Source organism: Leptodactylus fuscus, chromosome 8, assembly GCF_031893055.1.
Source record: "Leptodactylus fuscus isolate aLepFus1 chromosome 8, aLepFus1.hap2, whole genome shotgun sequence".
Lineage (NCBI taxonomy): Eukaryota > Metazoa > Chordata > Amphibia > Anura > Leptodactylidae > Leptodactylus > Leptodactylus fuscus.
The window spans coordinates 79,929,409-79,949,386 of NC_134272.1; the positions used below are offsets into that span (position 1 = coordinate 79,929,409).

General features: G+C 40.9%; 1 protein-coding gene across 1 annotated transcript in view; it reads right to left on the reverse strand.

The window, feature by feature from the left end:
* Positions 1 to 19,978, reverse strand: part of KCNJ3 (potassium inwardly rectifying channel subfamily J member 3) — a 143,999-nt gene that overhangs the window by 114,647 nt on the left and 9,374 nt on the right. The window contains exon 2 of the mRNA XM_075284493.1: positions 12,585 to 12,801. Coding sequence (XP_075140594.1) covers positions 12,585 to 12,801 — 217 coding nt within the window. The remainder of the gene's footprint in view (positions 1 to 12,584; positions 12,802 to 19,978) is intronic.

The window sequence follows — 19,978 nt, forward strand, 5'->3', positions numbered from 1 at the left end:
AATCGCTTAGTGCCCGTGTTCTATCACAGGAGACAAAAAAAAAGCAATCACGGCGCTCAAATGTCTTCTTGTGTTTCATCCCCAATCTCTAGACAAAAAATAGATCAAGTTGTTCATTGCATTTCTCGGCTAATCCCGAGAAGGTTCGGATTCTCTCCTTCAAATAGTGAGATTGTGACAACAGACGACTCCATGTTACTCGCTGATATAATATTTATGAGGATGTGAACGCTCACTTTAGGAAAGGAAGATGCGCAATTTGTAGGTCAGAACAACCGGTGGCTAAAAATGTCCAAAAGCGAGCATTCTGTTACTGTGTGGGGGAGATATGACACTACCTACGAAACGTGTAAAATAAGATTATGCAAATGATGCCGATTATATTCATTGTATCTAGTTTTTAGCATTTGTAGGTTCTTATGCAAAATAAAAAGAATTCCACATAGACGATGTTCTTTTCTCTTTGCATCGGTTACGTTGGCTTTCATCTTATCCCCATTGGTGTCACAAGGGGATAAATAATTTCGGGACATCTCTGCTCCAAAAACTAAAATCTATGCCAGAAAGTGGTCTTCCATAAGGTTGAGTGATCGAGATCGGAAAAGATCGGATTCCGATCGGAGATTGAGTAAATTTCACGATCACAATCGGAATTCCGAGATTGAGGTCTCACATTAGTTCCCACAATGCTTGGCTCCTGGCCAAGCATTGTGGGAAAAGCTAACATTAGGGTTGAGTGATCGGGATCGGGACAGATCGGATCCCGATCGGCGATCGAGCAAATTTCGTGACCGGGATCGGCTGGAAAATGATCGAAAATCGGATTTTAAAAACGATCCTGAAATCTCAAGATCGGCTCAACCCTAGTCTTCCATTATTAGTACTAGTTTTCCAGAGCAAAAATTTGTTGGGCCATAAAGTCTAGGCCTCCCTATCCACTTGTTAAAAAGCCACATTTTTGGCAAAAATACTGTGCCAGAAATTGACGTAAAATTTGTGATAAATTTCTCCTATTAAATTATTACATTTTTATGATTGGTCAAAAACGTGGGGGCGGAAAGTGACGAATTTCATTTTTATAGTATTTACTAAGTCATATTTGCCAAGTCTCCTGGAAAATCCATAAGGAAGGGGTGATCGTCCAAGGTCCCCAAAGAGGTGGCAAATCTACAGGACCAAGTAGACTCTTCCTGCCTTTGTCGGGATCTGTTTCATGCTTTCGAGCATGGTATGTGCCAATTCCTTTATACAAAGGAGGCGTTTACCCATTACCCATATTTACCCATGATTTCGAAAAGGATGCAAAAATTTTCATTGCGCCAATTTCCATTCAAATTTTGGCAAGAATGAGTAAACTAAATTTGGTCTTTAGATTGGTTGTTGACCTGGCATCTATTCTTCTCACCAGGCACATTGAGCTCATTCGAGAGTGCAAGTGTTGGCAGTGGTAAGTGGGGAGTAAGTCACTACCAGACACCCTCGGTGGAGTCATAGAAGAAAATCCAGTGGACCCAACAGTTTTTCCCATGAATCTGCTATTGGGGGTTAATCGGGAGGATCCCCATACACATTAGATGGTGGTCACTCTTGCCACATTCATCTGGTTTGGCCTACAACAACATAACTTGTATGGCCACCATTAGACAACTGCTGAGTTCCAATACGGCACCCACAAAATATATAGACCCTTTACCCTAACTTGTCTCCAAATCCATACAGACCTATGCAGAGGGCATTTCACATACACCTTGAATCCATGAAATATAAATACTGCATGTTTAGATACTAGAACATTTCTGTAATATAATACACCATATGGCGGCAAACTTGAGCACCTCTCCGGGGATAAACTTTCTGCAGAATTTGTTGACAGTAACATGACATGATAATCTGAAGGATATAAATAAATGACATGTACTAGCATTAAAGTAGACTTCCATTATGGTACATTTAGATACATATGTGATACAAACACACATTGGTGTGGTCAGTGAGCTGAATGGGCTCTGAAACTTTGGATCCTTGTCCAGGGACAGATGAGCTCCTTGTAACAGGTGGCGTTCAGAGGTGGACAAAGTCTGCAAGATCCATTTCACGGTTTGTCTGCCTGTTTTGTTTAGGATTGAACTTGTAATTGGATCTTGGGGGATTCATGGGACGCACCATCATGCTGCTTCAACGCAAGTACCATGATGTTGGTGTGCTCCATATGATTACTAAGGCTTCAGAGGTCCTCCGGGGCCTGTGACATCACAAAGTGGCCAGAAGAAGACTGAATAGGACCATAAGGGACCTCTGATTATTATACCCTGGGGTCTGAAGATATTATAATAATGGGTCAAGGATGGTGGACCCCAAACATTTTTCACTATGCAAAATTTTGCAAAATTTAGAATAAATCTGGTTTGTTACAATCATATAACAATCATCAGGAGTATGGTCATACAAACGATTGTTAGTACGGTGGTTCCTTCCCATATAGTCTGCATTGGTGCCAGCAGCATATAACCAATCTAGAAGAGGGGGGATGGGTTAACTGGTGAGAGATATGACTTTTTAATTTTTCTACAGTCTTCTGGATATGTTCAATCATAATTTTTCGGCCAGACCATCCCTTTAATGTCTTCCGTCAGCATTAGCGTTGATATCTTTAAAACCGTGGAGATCGCCAAGCTAAAATTTGAGACTCTTCATTCTAGAAAGCAACAGGATTCAGGGAGACTACCATGACTAACAAAAAGTACCCAACTTGGTTGTAGATGTTTTTTACGTTTCTGAAGGACTATAAAGACTTCTAATGGTTTGGAAGCAAAACAAGACCCGGGGTGATTTATTAGGACTGCAGTTTCCAATGCCAGTCTTAAAATTGTTCCCAACTGGCGCACTTGAATTATTAAGATGCTCTGGAGTATTTTGGATACAACTTAAGCTAGTATTTTTGGTACTTTTTTAGTAAATCTGTCAGGTCAAGGCTTCCCCATCCTGAACCTACTTGCTCAATGCCCCTTGCACCCACTTTCCTTAAAATTCTCCACTCTGACCCTGCTTGCTATCTGCCCCTTCCACCCACTTTCCTAAAAATTCTCCATCCTGACCCCACTTTCTCTCTGCACTTCCACCCACTTTCCTAAAAAGTCTGCACTCTGACCCCGCTTGCTATCTGCCCCTTCCACCCACTTTCCTAAAAAGTCTCTACCATGACCCCACTTTTTCTCTGCCCCTTCCACCCACTTTCCCAAAAAGTCTCCAACCTGAACCCACTTGCTCTCTACCCCTTCCACCCACTTTCCCAAAAAGTCTCCAACCTGAACCCACTTGCTCTCTGCCCCTTTCACCCACTTTCCTTAAAAGTCTCCACTCTGACCCCGCTTGCTATCTGTCCCTTCCACCCACTTTCCCAAAAAGTCTCCAACCTGAACCCACTTGCTCTCTGCCTCTTCCACCCACTTTCCTAAAAGTCTCCACCCTGACCCCACTTGCTATCTGCCCCTTCCACCCACTTTCCTAAAAAGTCTCCACCTTGACCCCACTTTCTCTTTGCCTCTTCCATCCACTTTCCAAAAAAGTCTCTGCCTCTTCCATCCACCCACCCAAAGGCCCGGAATGAACAATGAGGCACCTCACTGGTACAAGAAATGCGCCACAATAACACGCCAGTTTAGTTTAGTATATCGCCCAATTTTGTAATTTTTTTGTACTTTATTTTTTTTTCCAATTCTTTAACATTTTCCTACAATGTTGCTTCGGAGGATTATGTCTTCCTTGTGAATTTGACCTTAAAACTGAATGACACGTAATCTATCCCTTTCTCGGACAATGTCTGATAAATACATATTAGGTATGATGAGAGATTTCGGAGGTTTTGTGCTTTGCTCAGATTTGTCCTTGGGATTGTATTCAGGTGCTAGCCACTGTGAAATGCTATGTTTTATCAATGATAATTCGGTACTTAGGATGTTATCAGTCTGGAGGAGCTAACCATGCTATTGTTGCAGAGTCATTCAGCGTAGACCCGTTCGGTGGCTGCAGATCATTTACCAATGAAGAATTCAGAGCGATGTAGATGATTAGATACTATTAGCTCTGGGGTCAGACTTCTTGCTGCTCTGGCGGAGGTTACATACTCGCACTGAATCACTCTAATGTACTCCGAAGGAGAAAAAGCAAAAAGATTTTAGACCTACATCTATCCCATAGTATCATACACGGATGTAGAGCTGAATTCTAGCTCAAATATCCAAAAATCATACACTACAAGACTCCATTCGTACCTTCCCATTGACGCACCCATTTTAAAGTTGGATGTATATTTGTCATTCTTGCCAAAATTTCCCAATTTCCTCATGGTATCCCTAACAAATATTTTTTGTTATGTTGCAGACCCCTGGCAGGTTTCCAAGACACCCTTGTTTGGAATCACGAGTCTAATGTGTAATGTGCAGATGGGGCTTGACAAAGATCTAACTTGAAGCTACTGGGCCCCAATGCAAAATCTGTAATGGGCCCCGACTTGCTTTGTGCCATTGGAATAGTGACATGTTTTATGGGGTAGAGGAACCTATTTCGACATCTCATGAACTGTTCTCAAGGGAGATAACGTCTGGCCGTGGATTATTTCACTCTCTACATTAATAACATGCATGCTGGACCAAACCAGGTATGCATGTATATGGGGGGATCAGGAGGTCTAGCTGCTAGACAAATATCTGGCAACGATTGATGGTAAAAGAACACCTTAAAGGGTGACAAATATCATATATTTGGGGTTCAGGTCGAGCTCAAACCTTTTGGAAAGCTTGGGTTAAATTCGGGTTGATCACGTCTAACAAAAACAACATAACTGGGTATGTAAAATTCAACATATCTGATCCTTTTTTTCCGTGACACCATTGGTTGATGAATATTTAGGACACCCAAACACTTATAAGATATTTGGTGGATCCTACCGAAATCAACATCAATCCAATATGTATGGGCACTTTAAGATCTCATTCACGTAACCCTATTACAGATCAGTACATGATATAGAGCCAATAAAAAACAAGTTCATACAGAGGAATAGAATATTTCCAAAGAGAGACTGGAGGAATGTGCAACGGCAACTAGGTTCCTGGTTGGAGACGACCAACAAGCTCTATGTGAGGGAGAGGAGAGGGAGACTCCCCTTTTACAGGTGGGGCGTCCAAGGATTACAAGGGAAGGGTGCTTTCCTATTGATGTCAATTTGCTCCTTGTTCTGAAATGTCCTATGTTCTCAAATCACCAGTAAATGAATTCAACCCCTGCATGTTACATGTACATGAGACCTTAAATACTATATATTATGCCATGCATGCCCTATAGATGAATAGGACCCAATGTGCACCATTGTGCAGCCCATAAATTGGCGCAATTCTCCCCCCGCTGTGTATACAATTATACATGAGCCTGGCTGCGCCCTGCTGCATCACCGAGTGTGCGGCTGACAATAAAAAGTGCATTTGCTTGTACAATTGAGCTTAAGAAGCGTATGATCAGATTAATTCTGAGGACTGTAATAGGGTAAATAAGGAGATAATACAAGATGGAGACGATAAAAAGCAGATGGGATAGTAGCAAAAAAAACAAAAAAGCGTGAAAAAGACACAGATGGGAATGTTAAGGGTGAAAAAAAAATTACCATAGACTGGTGGGAGATATAACCTCCCTAAATAGAAGGACAATTACCAGCTAAAAAGTGCAGAGAAGATACAATCTGCGGAACAAATATTACTGTAACCCACCCATTCTGGTAAATCCGCAAAGGGTCAGGTAATATAATTATACACAGCAGGGCAAGATCGGGAGCAATCTGCATGGCGACAAGAGAGCGATGAATACATAAAGTGTCCTGGGCAAAATTACTTCAGTGTAGCAAATGGATTAGTCAGTGACCAGACTGGTAGAAAATGGGATATAGAGAATGTTTACAACCAGGCTCAAAAACTAACTACAGACATACGAAGAGGTGCCTGACAGTGGCGTACTACCTTTACCACAAATACATGCATGCATGTCCTGGAGGAGCTTGAATAAGTATGGAGGGATAGCTGTAGTATGGTGGGGTCAGGAGGTATAGATGTTGTATGGTGGGATTGGAAGGGATAGGTGTCATATGGTGGGGTCAGAAGAGATAGGTGTCATATGGTGGGGTCAGAAGAGATAGGTGTCATAGGGTGGGTCTGGAGGATATCTGTGGTAAGGTGAGGTCTGGAGGGATAGCTGTGGTATGGTGAGGTCTGGAGGGATAGCTGTGGTACGGTGAGATCTGGAGGGATAGCTGTGGTATGGTGAGGTCTGGAGGGATAGCTGTGGTATGGTGAGGTCTGGAGGGATAGCTGTGGTATGGTGAGGTCTGGAAGGATAGTTGTGGTATGGTGAGGTCTGGAAGGATAGCTGTGGTATGGTGAGGTCTGGAGGGATAGCTGTGGTACGGTGAGATCTGGAGGGATAGCTGTAGTATGGTGAGGCCTGGAGGGATAGCTGTGGCATGGTGAGGTCTGGAGGGATAGCTGTGGTATGGTGAGGTCTGGAGGGATAGCTGTGGTATGGTGAGGTCTGGAGGGATAGCTGTGGTATGGTGAGGTCTGGAGGGATAGTTGTGGTATGGTGAGGTCTGGAAGGATAGTTGTGGTATGGTGAGGTCTGGAAGGATAGCTGTGGTATGGTGACGTCTGGAGGGATAGCTGTGGTATGGTGAGGTCTGGAGGGATAGCTGTGGTATGGTGAGGTCTGGAGGGATAGCTGTGGTATGGTGAGGTCTGCAGGGATAGCTGTGGTATGGTGAGGTCTGGAGGGATAGCTGTGGTATGGTGAGGTCTGCAGGGATAGCTGTGGTATGGTGAGGTCTGGAGGGATAGCTGTGGCATGGTGAGGTCTGGAGGGATAGCTGTGGCATAGTGAGGTCTGGAGGGATAGCTGTTGTACGGTGAGGTCTGGAGAGATAGCTGTGGTACGGTGAGGTCTGGAGGGATAGCTGTGGTATGGTGAGGTCTGGAGGGATAGCTGTGGTATTGTGAGGCCTGGAGGGATAGCTGTGGCATGGTGAGGTCTGGAGGGATAGCTGTGGCATGGTGAGGTCTGGAGGGATAGCTGTGGTATGGTGAGGTCTGGAGGGATAGCTGTGGTATGGTGAGGTCTGGAGGGATAGCTGTGGTACGGTGAGGTCTGGAGGGATAGCTGTGGTATGGTGAGGTCTGGAGGGATAGCTGTGGTACGGTGAGGTCTGGAGGGATAGCTGTGGTACGGTGAGGTCTGGAGGGATAGCTGTGGTACGGTGAGGTCTGAAGGGATAGCTGTGGTATGGTGGATTTGTGAGGGATAGCTGTAGTACGGTGAGGTCTGGAGGGATAGCTGTGGTATGGTGAAGTCTGGAGGGATAGCTGTGGTACAGTGAGGTCTGGAGGGATAGCTGTGGTACGGTGAGGTCTGAAGGGATAGCTGTGGTATGGTGGATTTGTGAGGGATAGCTGTAGTACGGTGAGGTCTGGAGGGATAGCTGTGGTATGGTGAAGTCTGGAGGGATAGCTGTGGTACAGTGAGGTCTGGAGGGATAGCTGTGGTACGGTGAGGTCTGAAGGGATAGCTGTGGTATGGTGGATTTGTGAGGGATAGCTGTAGTACGGTGAGGTCTGGAGGGATAGCTGTGGTACGGTGAGGTCTGGAGGGATAGCTGTGGTACGGTGAGGTCTGGAGGGATAGCTGTGGTACGGTGAGGTCTGAAGGGATAGCTGTGGTATGGTGGATTTGTGAGGGATAGCTGTGGTATGGTGAGGTCTGGAGAGATAGCTGTGGTATGGTGAAGTCTGGAGGGATAGCTGTGGTACAGTGAGGTCTGGAGGGATAGCTGTGGTATGGTGAGGTCTGGAGGGATAGCTGTGGTATGGTGAGGCCTGGAGGGATAGCTGTGGCATGGTGAGGTCTGGAGGGATAGCTGTGGTATGGTGAGGTCTGGAGGGATAGCTGTGGCATGGTGAGGTCTGGAGGGATAGCTGTGGTATGGTGAGGTCTGGAGGGATAGCTGTGGCATGGTGAGGTCTGGAGGGATAGCTGTGGTATGGTGAAGTCTGGAGGGATAGCTGTGGTATGGTGAGGTCTGGAGGGATAGCTGTGGTATGGTGAGGTCTGGAGGGATAGCTGTGGTACAGTGAGGTCTGGAGGGATAGCTGTGGTATGGTGAGGTCTGGAGGGATAGCTGTGGTACAGTGAGGTCTGGAGGGATAGCTGTGGTATGGTGAGGCCTGGAGGGATAGCTGTGGCATGGTGGATTTGTGAGGGATACCTGTCAGTCATACGAGTGTTCAGGTGATAACTATGGCCACATTTATAATCTTATATACTCCTCATATGTGGAGTCAGAGGATCAATAATACATCTCGTAGGGAATAAACGTATGAGGGAGATAAGAGGCTCAATTTCAATTCTCAGTTATTACAGCTCATATGGGCCAGAAATAAGAAGCAGCAGTATAGCTCTGAAATGACGGTCATATGTACAGGGTCTCAAGATGACGCACTGACACAAAATCACAGCCATCTGTTACATTTTTGTATCACTGTCGCACTAAGCCCTGTCATTTGCAATCAATTTCCATAGTTCCTGCGCCTTGTGTATAAGTGTCATCTCCCGAGTCTTTCACAATCCTGTAGAGGGTATGTAATAACGGAGAGAGCATCCAGCTCAATCTAATATGGTGGTGATCCCATATCTCCAGCCTCTTAGTAGATAATGCTTGCTCTTACCCTCTACAATTCCCCGGATCACTAACACTAGCAGAAATCGAAAGTACAAAACAGAAATCCAGACACTTCGTTCAAAACAGCGCCACCTCTGTCTAGGAATGGTATTGAAGCCCAATTCTAAGGATTAAAGTTGCAATACCAGTCCATGGACACAAGTGGCGTCATTCCTGCAAAAAGTCTGACTTTGTTTCTAATTTTGGAAAATTAATCTAACCAATATATGGAGGGCAGCCCGGCACATCAACGTCAAGGTCCACATCTATAGAGTATGTGCTTAACTCACTTCTTAACTCACTATTATGGTACCACAATGAAGTACAATCCCTCCCGCAAAAAAATAAGCCCTTATATAGCTCACTAAATGGAAAACTAAAAAAAAAAAAAACTGGGGTAAAAAATTTAAAATGTATTTATTACAACCAAATCGCAAAATTAGACTTAGTGGTCAGAGTTAAAATTGCAGGATAGAGTACTAGTACATGGAAAATGTAAACAAAATTATTAAAAAAATTAAAAAATATGTTTAACATAAAAATCGTATTCAAAAATAGGTGACATATTCCCTTTAAGCTGCTTGGTATAGAAGGTAAAGTCAACTTACCGATGATTGGCTCAAGCAGTATAAGCCACGCCCATTTATCTAAGCACAATATTATAGTCCGGCCCCCGAAGAGTTGACCATATCTGCCATAAGTCTATATTAAGAGACGGATGGGAATGCTCATACCTGACAGATGTTTTTGTTGGATCCTTCTAGGTTAGGGTCACTTTAACATGTACTTAAAACCATCACATGACCCTAAAAAATTTTTATTGAAAGCAAAAAATTCAAAAAATTCTAAAACTGCACATACTAATATTTTGTATCTTCCCAGTAAGAGCGGGATGCGCAGATCTTATGTGATTCATTATCCCTTTAATGTAATTATCAGAAGTGGTGACCTCATTACCAAATACAGACCTCCTAATAGGCCGCGCGTGTCCTCCATCAGCCCCTTATTACAGGATATTCTACATTACTTTCTGCTACATTGTATCTATCGGAGGATTATTTTTTAGTCTATTTTTAGGGTGTTTTTTTATATTTTCTTTTTGAATAGATTTCAAGTAAAATTCCTCATAACCAAGATGAATGGTTTATTTACAATGGGGTAGGGACTAATGTGCGCATGCCAGTTTTGTATAAAAATTTGCAATTTTTTACTATTTGCAATTTGCAATTTTTTACTATTCCTTAGCCAATTTAACACTTTTCTAGGTGGGAAGGGCATAACCAGAACATCAGAAAAAAACCACCCACTACGTTTGGCATAGGATAGGTCATCAAGAGAAGATTGGTGGGGACTCCCACTGATCAGATGATTGGAGAGATCACAACTTCTTGAAAACCAAGAACAGCACCGTATCATGCAGTGGCCATGCCTGGTATTGCAGCTCGGCCCCATTCATTTGATAGAACAGAGATGCAAACAAGCCATGTAACTGATCAATATGACATGGCCTGTACAGTGTAAGACTTGTGCACAGAGCCCCACTGTTGCTTCAAACAGAGGCCTTGGGTGGTGGACCCCTGCCAATCTGCAACGGATGACCTATCCTATGGATAGGCGATAAATCTTATAAAATAAGAAACCCCTTTAAATACATCCATGGGGCCCACATTTATCGAACAGAAGACACATTTTATGTGCTTTATCAAACAGTGTATAAAAACGCAAATTAAAAATCCTGCAATTCTGACTCTGGCCACTAAGCCTAATAATATACTGAAACTTCCTGATTGGCTGTATTATTTGGGAATTGTAAAGTGAAATAATGTTGGCACCAGAGTGGACTGTTTTTTGATTTTTTGTTTTTGCACTGGATATTTTTATGTTTTATGGACATGAGTTTTACAAGCAGAATTTATTCATTTTAAACAGACTCTGCAACAAAGTGTCAGATACCAATGTGAAAATACCCTAAAAGCAACACATGATCAACAATAGGAGGAGAAAAACACCTAGGACCCATCTGGTAGCCACAACCGAGAACTCCGATACCCGGCCTCTACCACAGAATATTCACTAGAATTTATTTTCTAAAAAGGTGTTTTGTTAAAAAAAAATAAGATATGTAAATTGATATCTTCATCCTGAGTTATCAAACGGTCGGACTATTCCTAAGGAATTAAATTCAAAACAGATGGTATGAGCAAGACGCAGCGAAATACAAAACACAAGTAAATCACTCTCGCTTCCCTACATAAAAGTAATTAGCCATTGTTTATTACAGCATGACTGGTGCAGGAGACGTGCCAAATTGGATTTGTAAGAAGGTTTAACCAGAAAGATCCTGGAGAAGTGAGTGCTAGACCAAACACTGGGGAAGGAAGGTGGAACAAAGGGTCTCGCCCAAGGGCCATATTGTAGGATGATACATAGATAGATAGATAGATAGATAGATAGATAGATAGATAGATAGATAGATAGATAGATAGATAGGAGATAGATAGATGCTAGATGGATAGATAATTGATGGATGGATGGATAGATAGATAGATAGATAGATAGATAGATAGATAGATAGATAGATAGATAGAGAAATTATAGATATGATAGATAGATAGATAGATAGATAGATAGATAGATAGATAGGAGATAGATAGATGATAGATGGATAGATAATTGATTGATGGATGGATAGATAGATAGATAGATAGATAGATAGATAGAGAAATTATAGATATGATAGATAGATAGATAGATAGATAGATAGATAGATAGATAGATAGATAGGAGATAGATAGATAGATAGATAATAGATAGATAGATAGATAGATAGATAGATAGATAGAGAAATTATAGATATGATAGATAGATAGATAGATAGATAGATAGATAGATAGATAGATGATAGATAGATGGATAGAGGGATGGATAGATAGATAATAGATAGATAGATGATTGATAGAGAAATGATAGATAGATAGATAGATAGATAGATAGATAGATAGATAGATAGATAGATAGGAGATAGATAGATAGATAGATAGATAGATAGATAGATAGATAGAAGATAGATAGATGGATAGAGGGATGGATAGATAGATAATAGATAGATGATTGATAGAGAAATGATAGATAGATAGATAGATAGATAGATAGATAGGAGATAGATGATAGATAGATAGATAGATAGATAGATAGATAGATAGATAGATAGACTTGTACTACCTAAAACATCATGTAAACATTACAACTAAAGCAGCCATGTCCCAGTCCGACCAGTCACTGAATGCCTCAGATTGCCACAGTAAGTTCTGAGCATTTCCACATTGTGCACGAGTCACTTCCATAATCAGACGCCATTTTCCTTCTTGCAAGACAAAAAAGCACCATTGCCCATTTCCAGACTCTATCGCCTTCCACATAGAAGAGATCAGTAACACACATAAGGGTTCACTACAGACTTTTTGACACCATCATTTTAAATAACACATTCAGTTATTTCATTAAAATATTATGTTCAGACTTTATTGTAATTTATTTTGAAATATAATTTTCGTTATTCTTCAGGAATAAAACTATTGTTGATGAAATTAAGCAAAATCTCAATCTCAAAGCCGTAGTCTAAGAGAGAAAAGTAAGAGCAAGCTTTGCAGTAAGATAATGCATTGTGTAACATGAGTTGCTGACGGATGGGCTTATGTACTTTGATCAAACCAAGAACCTCCTTGTCACGTGTTGTTATACACAGCCAAGCTCTTGGTGCTCGCACAATGTTGTTGCACCTTTTGTATCACACTTAGATCCTGTAATATTAGTCACTTATAAGACGACTTACCAGTAGTTTCCACAATCCCTTCGAGGATGACGACAATCTCAAACTGCTCCGTCTGCATGGACCGCTGAGAAAGGTCATAGAAGGGGCTTTTTGCGTCAATCACATGACAGATTGTAAGAGGAGAAACCAGAAAAAGCTGATCCGCCCCTGTGCTAAATCCTACATCTAGTTCAAGTTGATCGAGAGGGAGAAACTCGCCCTCCGGTGTCTGCCGAGACTGCGGAAACAGAAGAGAGAAAAACATTAACACCCGAGTGACAGTTTTCCTGACAAGCTGACATCACACAACATCACTGCAAAAAACTGACATTTTCAATTACATCAGACACATCTATTCGTCCCGGGTTGTGTGTTTTATTAACATGTTTCGATGAAATATACAGGACGGCGTTCCTAAAAGATAGAGGGGCTGTAATGGCTCAGAATAACAAAGAGCCCATACGAAGCTTTAAGGCCATGTTTACACCTGCGTTGGATGTCCGCCAGAAATGACCAGACCAAAAAGTGATGAGTTAAAAGAAATGAGCCCCATTATAGTCAATGGGGTCCTTTGAGCTACATTCATGCCCACTGTTTGGGGGGTTTACATTCTTCTAGCCCTCCAACAGACCAGAAGGATAGACTTCCCAGTGCGGATGTGATCATGGCGTTACAGAATTAGAAAAGTATGGCTGCTTTGTTTGGAATAAAAAAAACAGCGCCACACTTGTCAACAGGATGTGTCTGGTATTGCAACTCCAATAGCACCAATACCAAATACAACCTATAGACACTGTGAGAAAGTAGCCACACCTACCACAACCCCTATCAATCCCCTATTAAGCTGACAACACTCAGTTGTACTGTTCCTCTGTTACTCTTCCTAGAAATTTATGAATAAACTGGGGGTTACCATCCCACTAGTCAAATTTGTGCACCCCCAGATAGTCTAATACTGTCTAACCAGACACAACCTTTTGCAGGGAATGTGTCACCATAGAATTACTATGATTTTAGATTAAGCCTATTTTTAAATGTAAATTTTTCATGTCACTTATGTATATTTAAAAATAAGTAGTACATCCTGCAATTTTCACTCTGCCCACTATGCCTAATATTAGTCTGACACTTGCCAATACTGTATGGGGTTTACTTGTAGCAATCACCTCATTTACAACACAGACAAGATTACAATAGAAGAGAACACCTCTGTAGATAACACCACCGACCTATCATTACATCACCATTGACAATAGATGATGTCACATCTTATCTTCTCCCTTTCCCTGTTCAGAATATGTCTACAGAACGCTCCCATAGACCTCAACCAGGTTATATATATATATATATATATATATATATATATATATATATAAACTATAGCAAAGAAAACAGAGAATACAGAATGTTTACTGACACAAGTCAGAAGGGAATATATAAGCTAGCATAATATGTAACAGAAAGCCACAGGTATACAAGTATATACAAGTATAGTATATTCAACGTCCACTGGTGCCATTATATTACAGGTTTGTGAGAATTAAAGGGCACTCCCGTTTTAGACATCTATAGTAGGACACATATGTGTTCTGAATGAGGACAGGAGATGAGACCACTGCTAGACACCTCTGATGGCCATTTATCTCCCCTGAGTACAAAAGGATTTGGTATCCTGAACTCCAACAGGCTCCCATACACCTTAGATCCTTCACTGGTCCTGTATCCTTCAAGTGAACCTCCAAATATAACAATTTCCATGTACTGCCGTTGAATATTCGAACCGCTGTAATATATCCTATTAAAGAATAATGCTTTCTTCTCCTCTTATCAGGCTCTTAATGAACAATGCTTCCTTCTCCATGTATCAGACTCTTTTCCTCCTCCTTTCCGTCAGACACATCTCTAATAGTACCTATGCTTGTATCCAGCTCACACACAGAAGTCTATGGAGACAAGGAGGTTTCTCCCAGCTTGTAACTGATGTTTACCTCTTTCTGTATAGTGGCAGAGCATTATATTACTAAATATAGTAGTATCTAAAGAGCTACCTTAGTTACAATGTGTAGCAGAGCTTAGCAGCAGCAATATGTTTGTGTCTTTTCCAGCAGCTGCCACCTCCATCCTCTCCATAGACTTCTATGTCATAAGTATCAAAGGCTTGCAAATAGAAGAATGGAGCACTTTTCTTTAAGAGGATATATGACAAAGTTTCTTACAGTCACCTGTACGATTCATTTATGATAAGCTGTTTTATAACTCAACATACACTTTAACATTCCACCTGCCTAAAGCCACCACTAGGGGGAGCTTACCCAATCCATATAAACCCTATCTGAGAACAATCACCATATATTTATAGCAATAAAGCGAGCCATGTGGGATGTATAGGAGTACGAACAGGGACCTGTTGCAGTGTGTACAAACATATGTATTCCCATATGGTATTCAGCTTTCGGATCATGAAACTGACTATTGTGCAGAAAATGACAATATGATTTTGCATTAGTCATAATGTAAGAGCAGAATTAAAATGTAAGACTCTGGAGCAGCCGCCCCCTCACCCATCACTTCTTCCCTCACTCAAACAATCCATGTACGGTGCTAGACTTTAATGTCAGATATATTAAACGTATTCCTTATAGGGGTTTATTTGGGCACTCGGTGTCATTGTGAACCTAATATTACATGTGTACACCTCGGGGTGTTCTACGTGCTCTGGTATAGCAGTCACACTTGACTAGAGATAAACTGCAATACCAGATAAAGCCACTGGACAATAGTGGAGCTGTTTGCAAAACAGTTTTTTTTTTTTAAAAAAAAAAACCTCTTCAACATTCAAGGATCTTTCTGGGTTCAGTGCAAGCTCCAAACTATCAAAGGATAGCCAAATAGTATACAACATCCAAAATTTTAAAATATTTTTAGCACATATGGCCCACATACAGTAAGATCATCAAATAGTTCTCAAATAATACCATAATACTGCGGTATAGTGACATGTTATACTGCTAGTCCAGCCATATACAGCCCATATAGTTCAGCCAAATTCTGTCCACATGATAATATAATACATCCATATAGCGACCATATAATTATCCTAAATACCGCCCTAACAATACCACCAAATAGTGGCAGAATAATATCATAGTATACTACTTCTGCAAAGGGACAATATGATTTTGCCATATACAGTCCATATAGTACTTCTAAACTGTGGCAAATATAATAATAGTTTCATATAGTTACCTTATAATTATGCTATATACAGCCTACATAATACCACCAAATAGTGCCCAAACAATACCATAATACTTCTGTATACAGACAATATAATTCTGCCATATATAACCCACATGGTCCCAAATAATACCATAATATTTTGATGTATGCTCAAATAATTATGATATATACAGCCCAAATAATACCGCCAAACACTGTTGAAATAACCCAATAATACTATATATGTATACAGACAACACAGAGCCACCAAACAGTTAACAAATAATGCCATAGCACTTTTACATAAAGATCATATAATTGTGAATTATATAGCCCAAATAATACCACCAAATAGTGCTAAAATAATGCCATATTATATTACCATACTGTGTCTAAGTAATAACATAATGCTTCTATATAGATACAATATTATTCTGACATATACACCCCATATTATACCAGCAAGCAGTTTGCAAATAATACCATAACACATCCATATCAAAAGCATATCATTATTCACATATAATATATACAGTCCACGTAATACTACCAATTTGTGCCCAAATAATACCATAATACTGCACAAAGACAATATAATTGTGCCATGTACAGATCACTTAATACCACCAAATAGTGCACAAATAATGTTACAATGTTCTGTATTGAGACAATGTGTCGCCCATATAATACCGCCAAATAGTGTACAGATAATGTTATAATGCTTCTGTATAGAGACAGTGTAATCCTACCATATACAGCCCATATAATACCACCAAACTGAGCTCAGATAATGTTTTATTGTTTCTGTATAGAGACAATGTTATCCTATCATATACTGTCCACATAATACTACCAAATAGTGCACAGATAATGTTATAATGCTTCTGTGTAAATCCGATGTAATCCTACTATATGGAGCCCACATAATACTACAAAATAGTGCATAGATAATGTTATAATGTTTCTGTATAAAGACAATGTAATCCTACCATATACAGTCCATATTATACTACCAAATAGTGCACAGAAAATGTTATAATGCTTCTGTGTAAATCCGATGTAATCCTACTATGTGGAGCCCACATAATACTACAAAATAGTGCATAGATAATGTTATAATGCTTCTGTATAAAGACAATGTAATCCTACCATATACAGTCCATATTATACTACAAAATAGTGCACAGATAATGATATAATGCTTCTGTATAGAGACAATGTAAAATCCTACCATATGCCGCCCACATAATACTATCAAATATTGTTAAATAAAGTTCAGTACCCAATCTATACTCCCTTAACAAACCACAGAATACCGACATATAGTTCCAAGATATATAATACCGAAATATAATGCTCAGATAATACCAGAGTTTGTATAATATTTTATTTCTTCAGTTTCTCAGGGGGTAGGGGCCTCGGGCAGTTTCTTACTTTGCCACCCCTATAACCATCTGACTCATAATGGGTGTATATAAAATTAGAAATAAATGCGATTAGACAGTACATTGATTTTTCTCCCTCCCCCGTATCTAAGCTTCTAAGACTCGGCCACAGGAAGAAACAGAAAAGACAAGAAAACAGACTGACATCTTCTCGTTACAAAGGTTCAATTCCAGAACTTCCTACTGAGGACTCCTCTGCCCGGAGGTTGGAAGCCTCTGTATGTAATGTGGAAACCTCCAACGGCCATAAAACCCACCGCAGCCGGTACTCACTCTTACAGATAACTCTCAGCATTCAGCACAATGGATTGCCTTTCCTATAATATGCAGAATTTCCTCTTTATTATAGATAGTGCCGGTGATTTACAACCCCTGTAATAAAATACCGGGGCTCGGGCCATTTCTAAAATCTTAGCAGATTGTTAAAACTTTACATATCTCCAGTAATAACTCACGAAAGACACTGGTAATAAACTTTAGATGCGGTGTAAAATAAATGGCCCAATCCTGCAGATAAGTAGTCAGCGACCGTACAAAAATCTACAAACAGAATCCTTAATGGGACCACAGCCCAAATCCTGTATCCTGAGATTAATGCTCCTATAGTGGTGAATATAATACTAAGTAACCAAATGCTAAATTATAGAATAGTAAATTACTACATACTAAATTGTAGAATACTAAATTACAAAATACAAAATTATTAGTAAATACTAAAATATTAATCTATAAATACTAAATTACTAAATATAACATTATTACATACTAAAATATTAAATACTAATTTATTAGATATTAAAATACTAAATTACAAATTACTAAATTAAAAAAAATACAAAATTCTAAAATACTAAATTATTAAAAAATACTAGATTATTAGATACAAAAATACTAAATTACAAATTATATGTATCAGATTTATGCGTTTTTTTTTTCTTTTCCTAATAGGCCGTTACCGGCTGGAGTTATACTAACCGGTAACGGACCCTATTTACTTACCAATCCTGGCAGTGGCCGGGATCGGTAAGTGACGCCACGAGCCCCACAAACATCATTATTATACTCGGGGGTCTGAAAAGATATGATATAATGATGATATATAATGATCGGAGGTCCAGAGGAGATAAGGTAACATAAAAAAATGTGTTACTTACCTCTCCAGGCAGGTTCGGACCTACTTCTGTGACTCTCCCTGACGTCACATGAACCGGGGCCTGCGTCCCGAATCATGTGACGTCCCAGGTCATGTGATGTCCCGTACTTCATTGAAGATGGCCGACACCACCGAGGACTGCAGCAGAGCCTGGGATAGGTAAGTAACATTGTTTTTTATGTTGGTACCCCCGTTCGGTCTCCGGTTATTATACTCTGGGGTCTGAATAAATAATTGTTCATGGGTGCAGTGGGTCATAATACTGTGTGCAGGGGCCACTATGGGGAATAATACTTTGTGCAGGGGCCACTAGGGGGCATAATACTGTGTGCAGGGGCCACTATGGGACATAATACTGTATGCAGGGCCACTATGGGGCATAATAGTGTGTGTAGGGGCCACTATGGGACCTAATACTGTGTGCAGGGGCCACTATGGGGCATAATACTGTGTGCAGGGGCCACTATTGGGCATAATACTGTGTGCAGGGGCCACTATGGGGCATAATAGTGTGTGTAGGGGCCACTATGGGACATAATACTGTGTATAGGGACCACTATGGGGGATAATACTGTGTGAAGGGGCCACTATGGGACATAATACTGTGTGCAGGGGCCACTATGGGGGCTAATACTGTGTGCAGGGGCCACTATTGGGCATAATCCTGTGTGCAGGGGCCACTATGGGGCATAATAGTGTGTGTAGGGGCCACTATGGGACATAATACTGTGTATAGGGACCACTATGGGACATAATACTGTGTAAAGGGTCCATTATGGGAAATAATAGTGTGTGTAGGGGCCACTATGGGACATAATAAAGAGTGCAGGAATATGGGGGGGGGGAGAATGTGGTCGGGGTCTTCGGCGGATGTCAGTCGGGGGAGGGGGCCTTTCCTAGTTACGCCACTGCCCACAACCATGAAGTATAAACCAGGATGGAAGGAGGAAATGGTAAGTATGGTCCAAACATACATAAAGGTCCTCAGTTCTGTTTGTTCATTTATATAACATATTTCTCCATTTAGTCACAGTTTCTTAGTCCTGGGAAAACCTCCTTTAAGGAAATAAATCTTTTGTGACACCAAATACGGCAATCCCATCAAACCCCTAAATCAACCACCCGTTCCGTTTATCTAATTCCCAATACTTATGATATTTTAAAGGGGTCATTCAGGATTGGTAAATATGGCTGATTTTGCCGTTGGTCATATGGCCATGCTGAAGCGTCAATCATTCAATTTGCCATCAGATCAAGAAGTGTGATATGAGAAGAAACCAGCCATGTTTTCTAATCCTGGATAATCCCTTTATCTTTCATGAAAGATATCCAGGTCCTTGTATGGATCTTGTGGCAGCTCCATAGTCTCACTGCTCTTACTGTAAAGAAGCCAGGTCTATAATAACGAAACCTTTTTTTCTCCTTACGCTGGGTTCACACCTGCGTCTGGGGTCTCCGTTCTGTGGTTTCCGTCTTCTGCATGCCAGAAGACGGAAACCACAGACCGGGTCCGGCCGTGCGCGGCGGTGAGCGTTTTGCGCTCTCCGCCGCGAAACCGGATTTTTTTTATCCGGACACAGAGTACTGCATGTCCGACT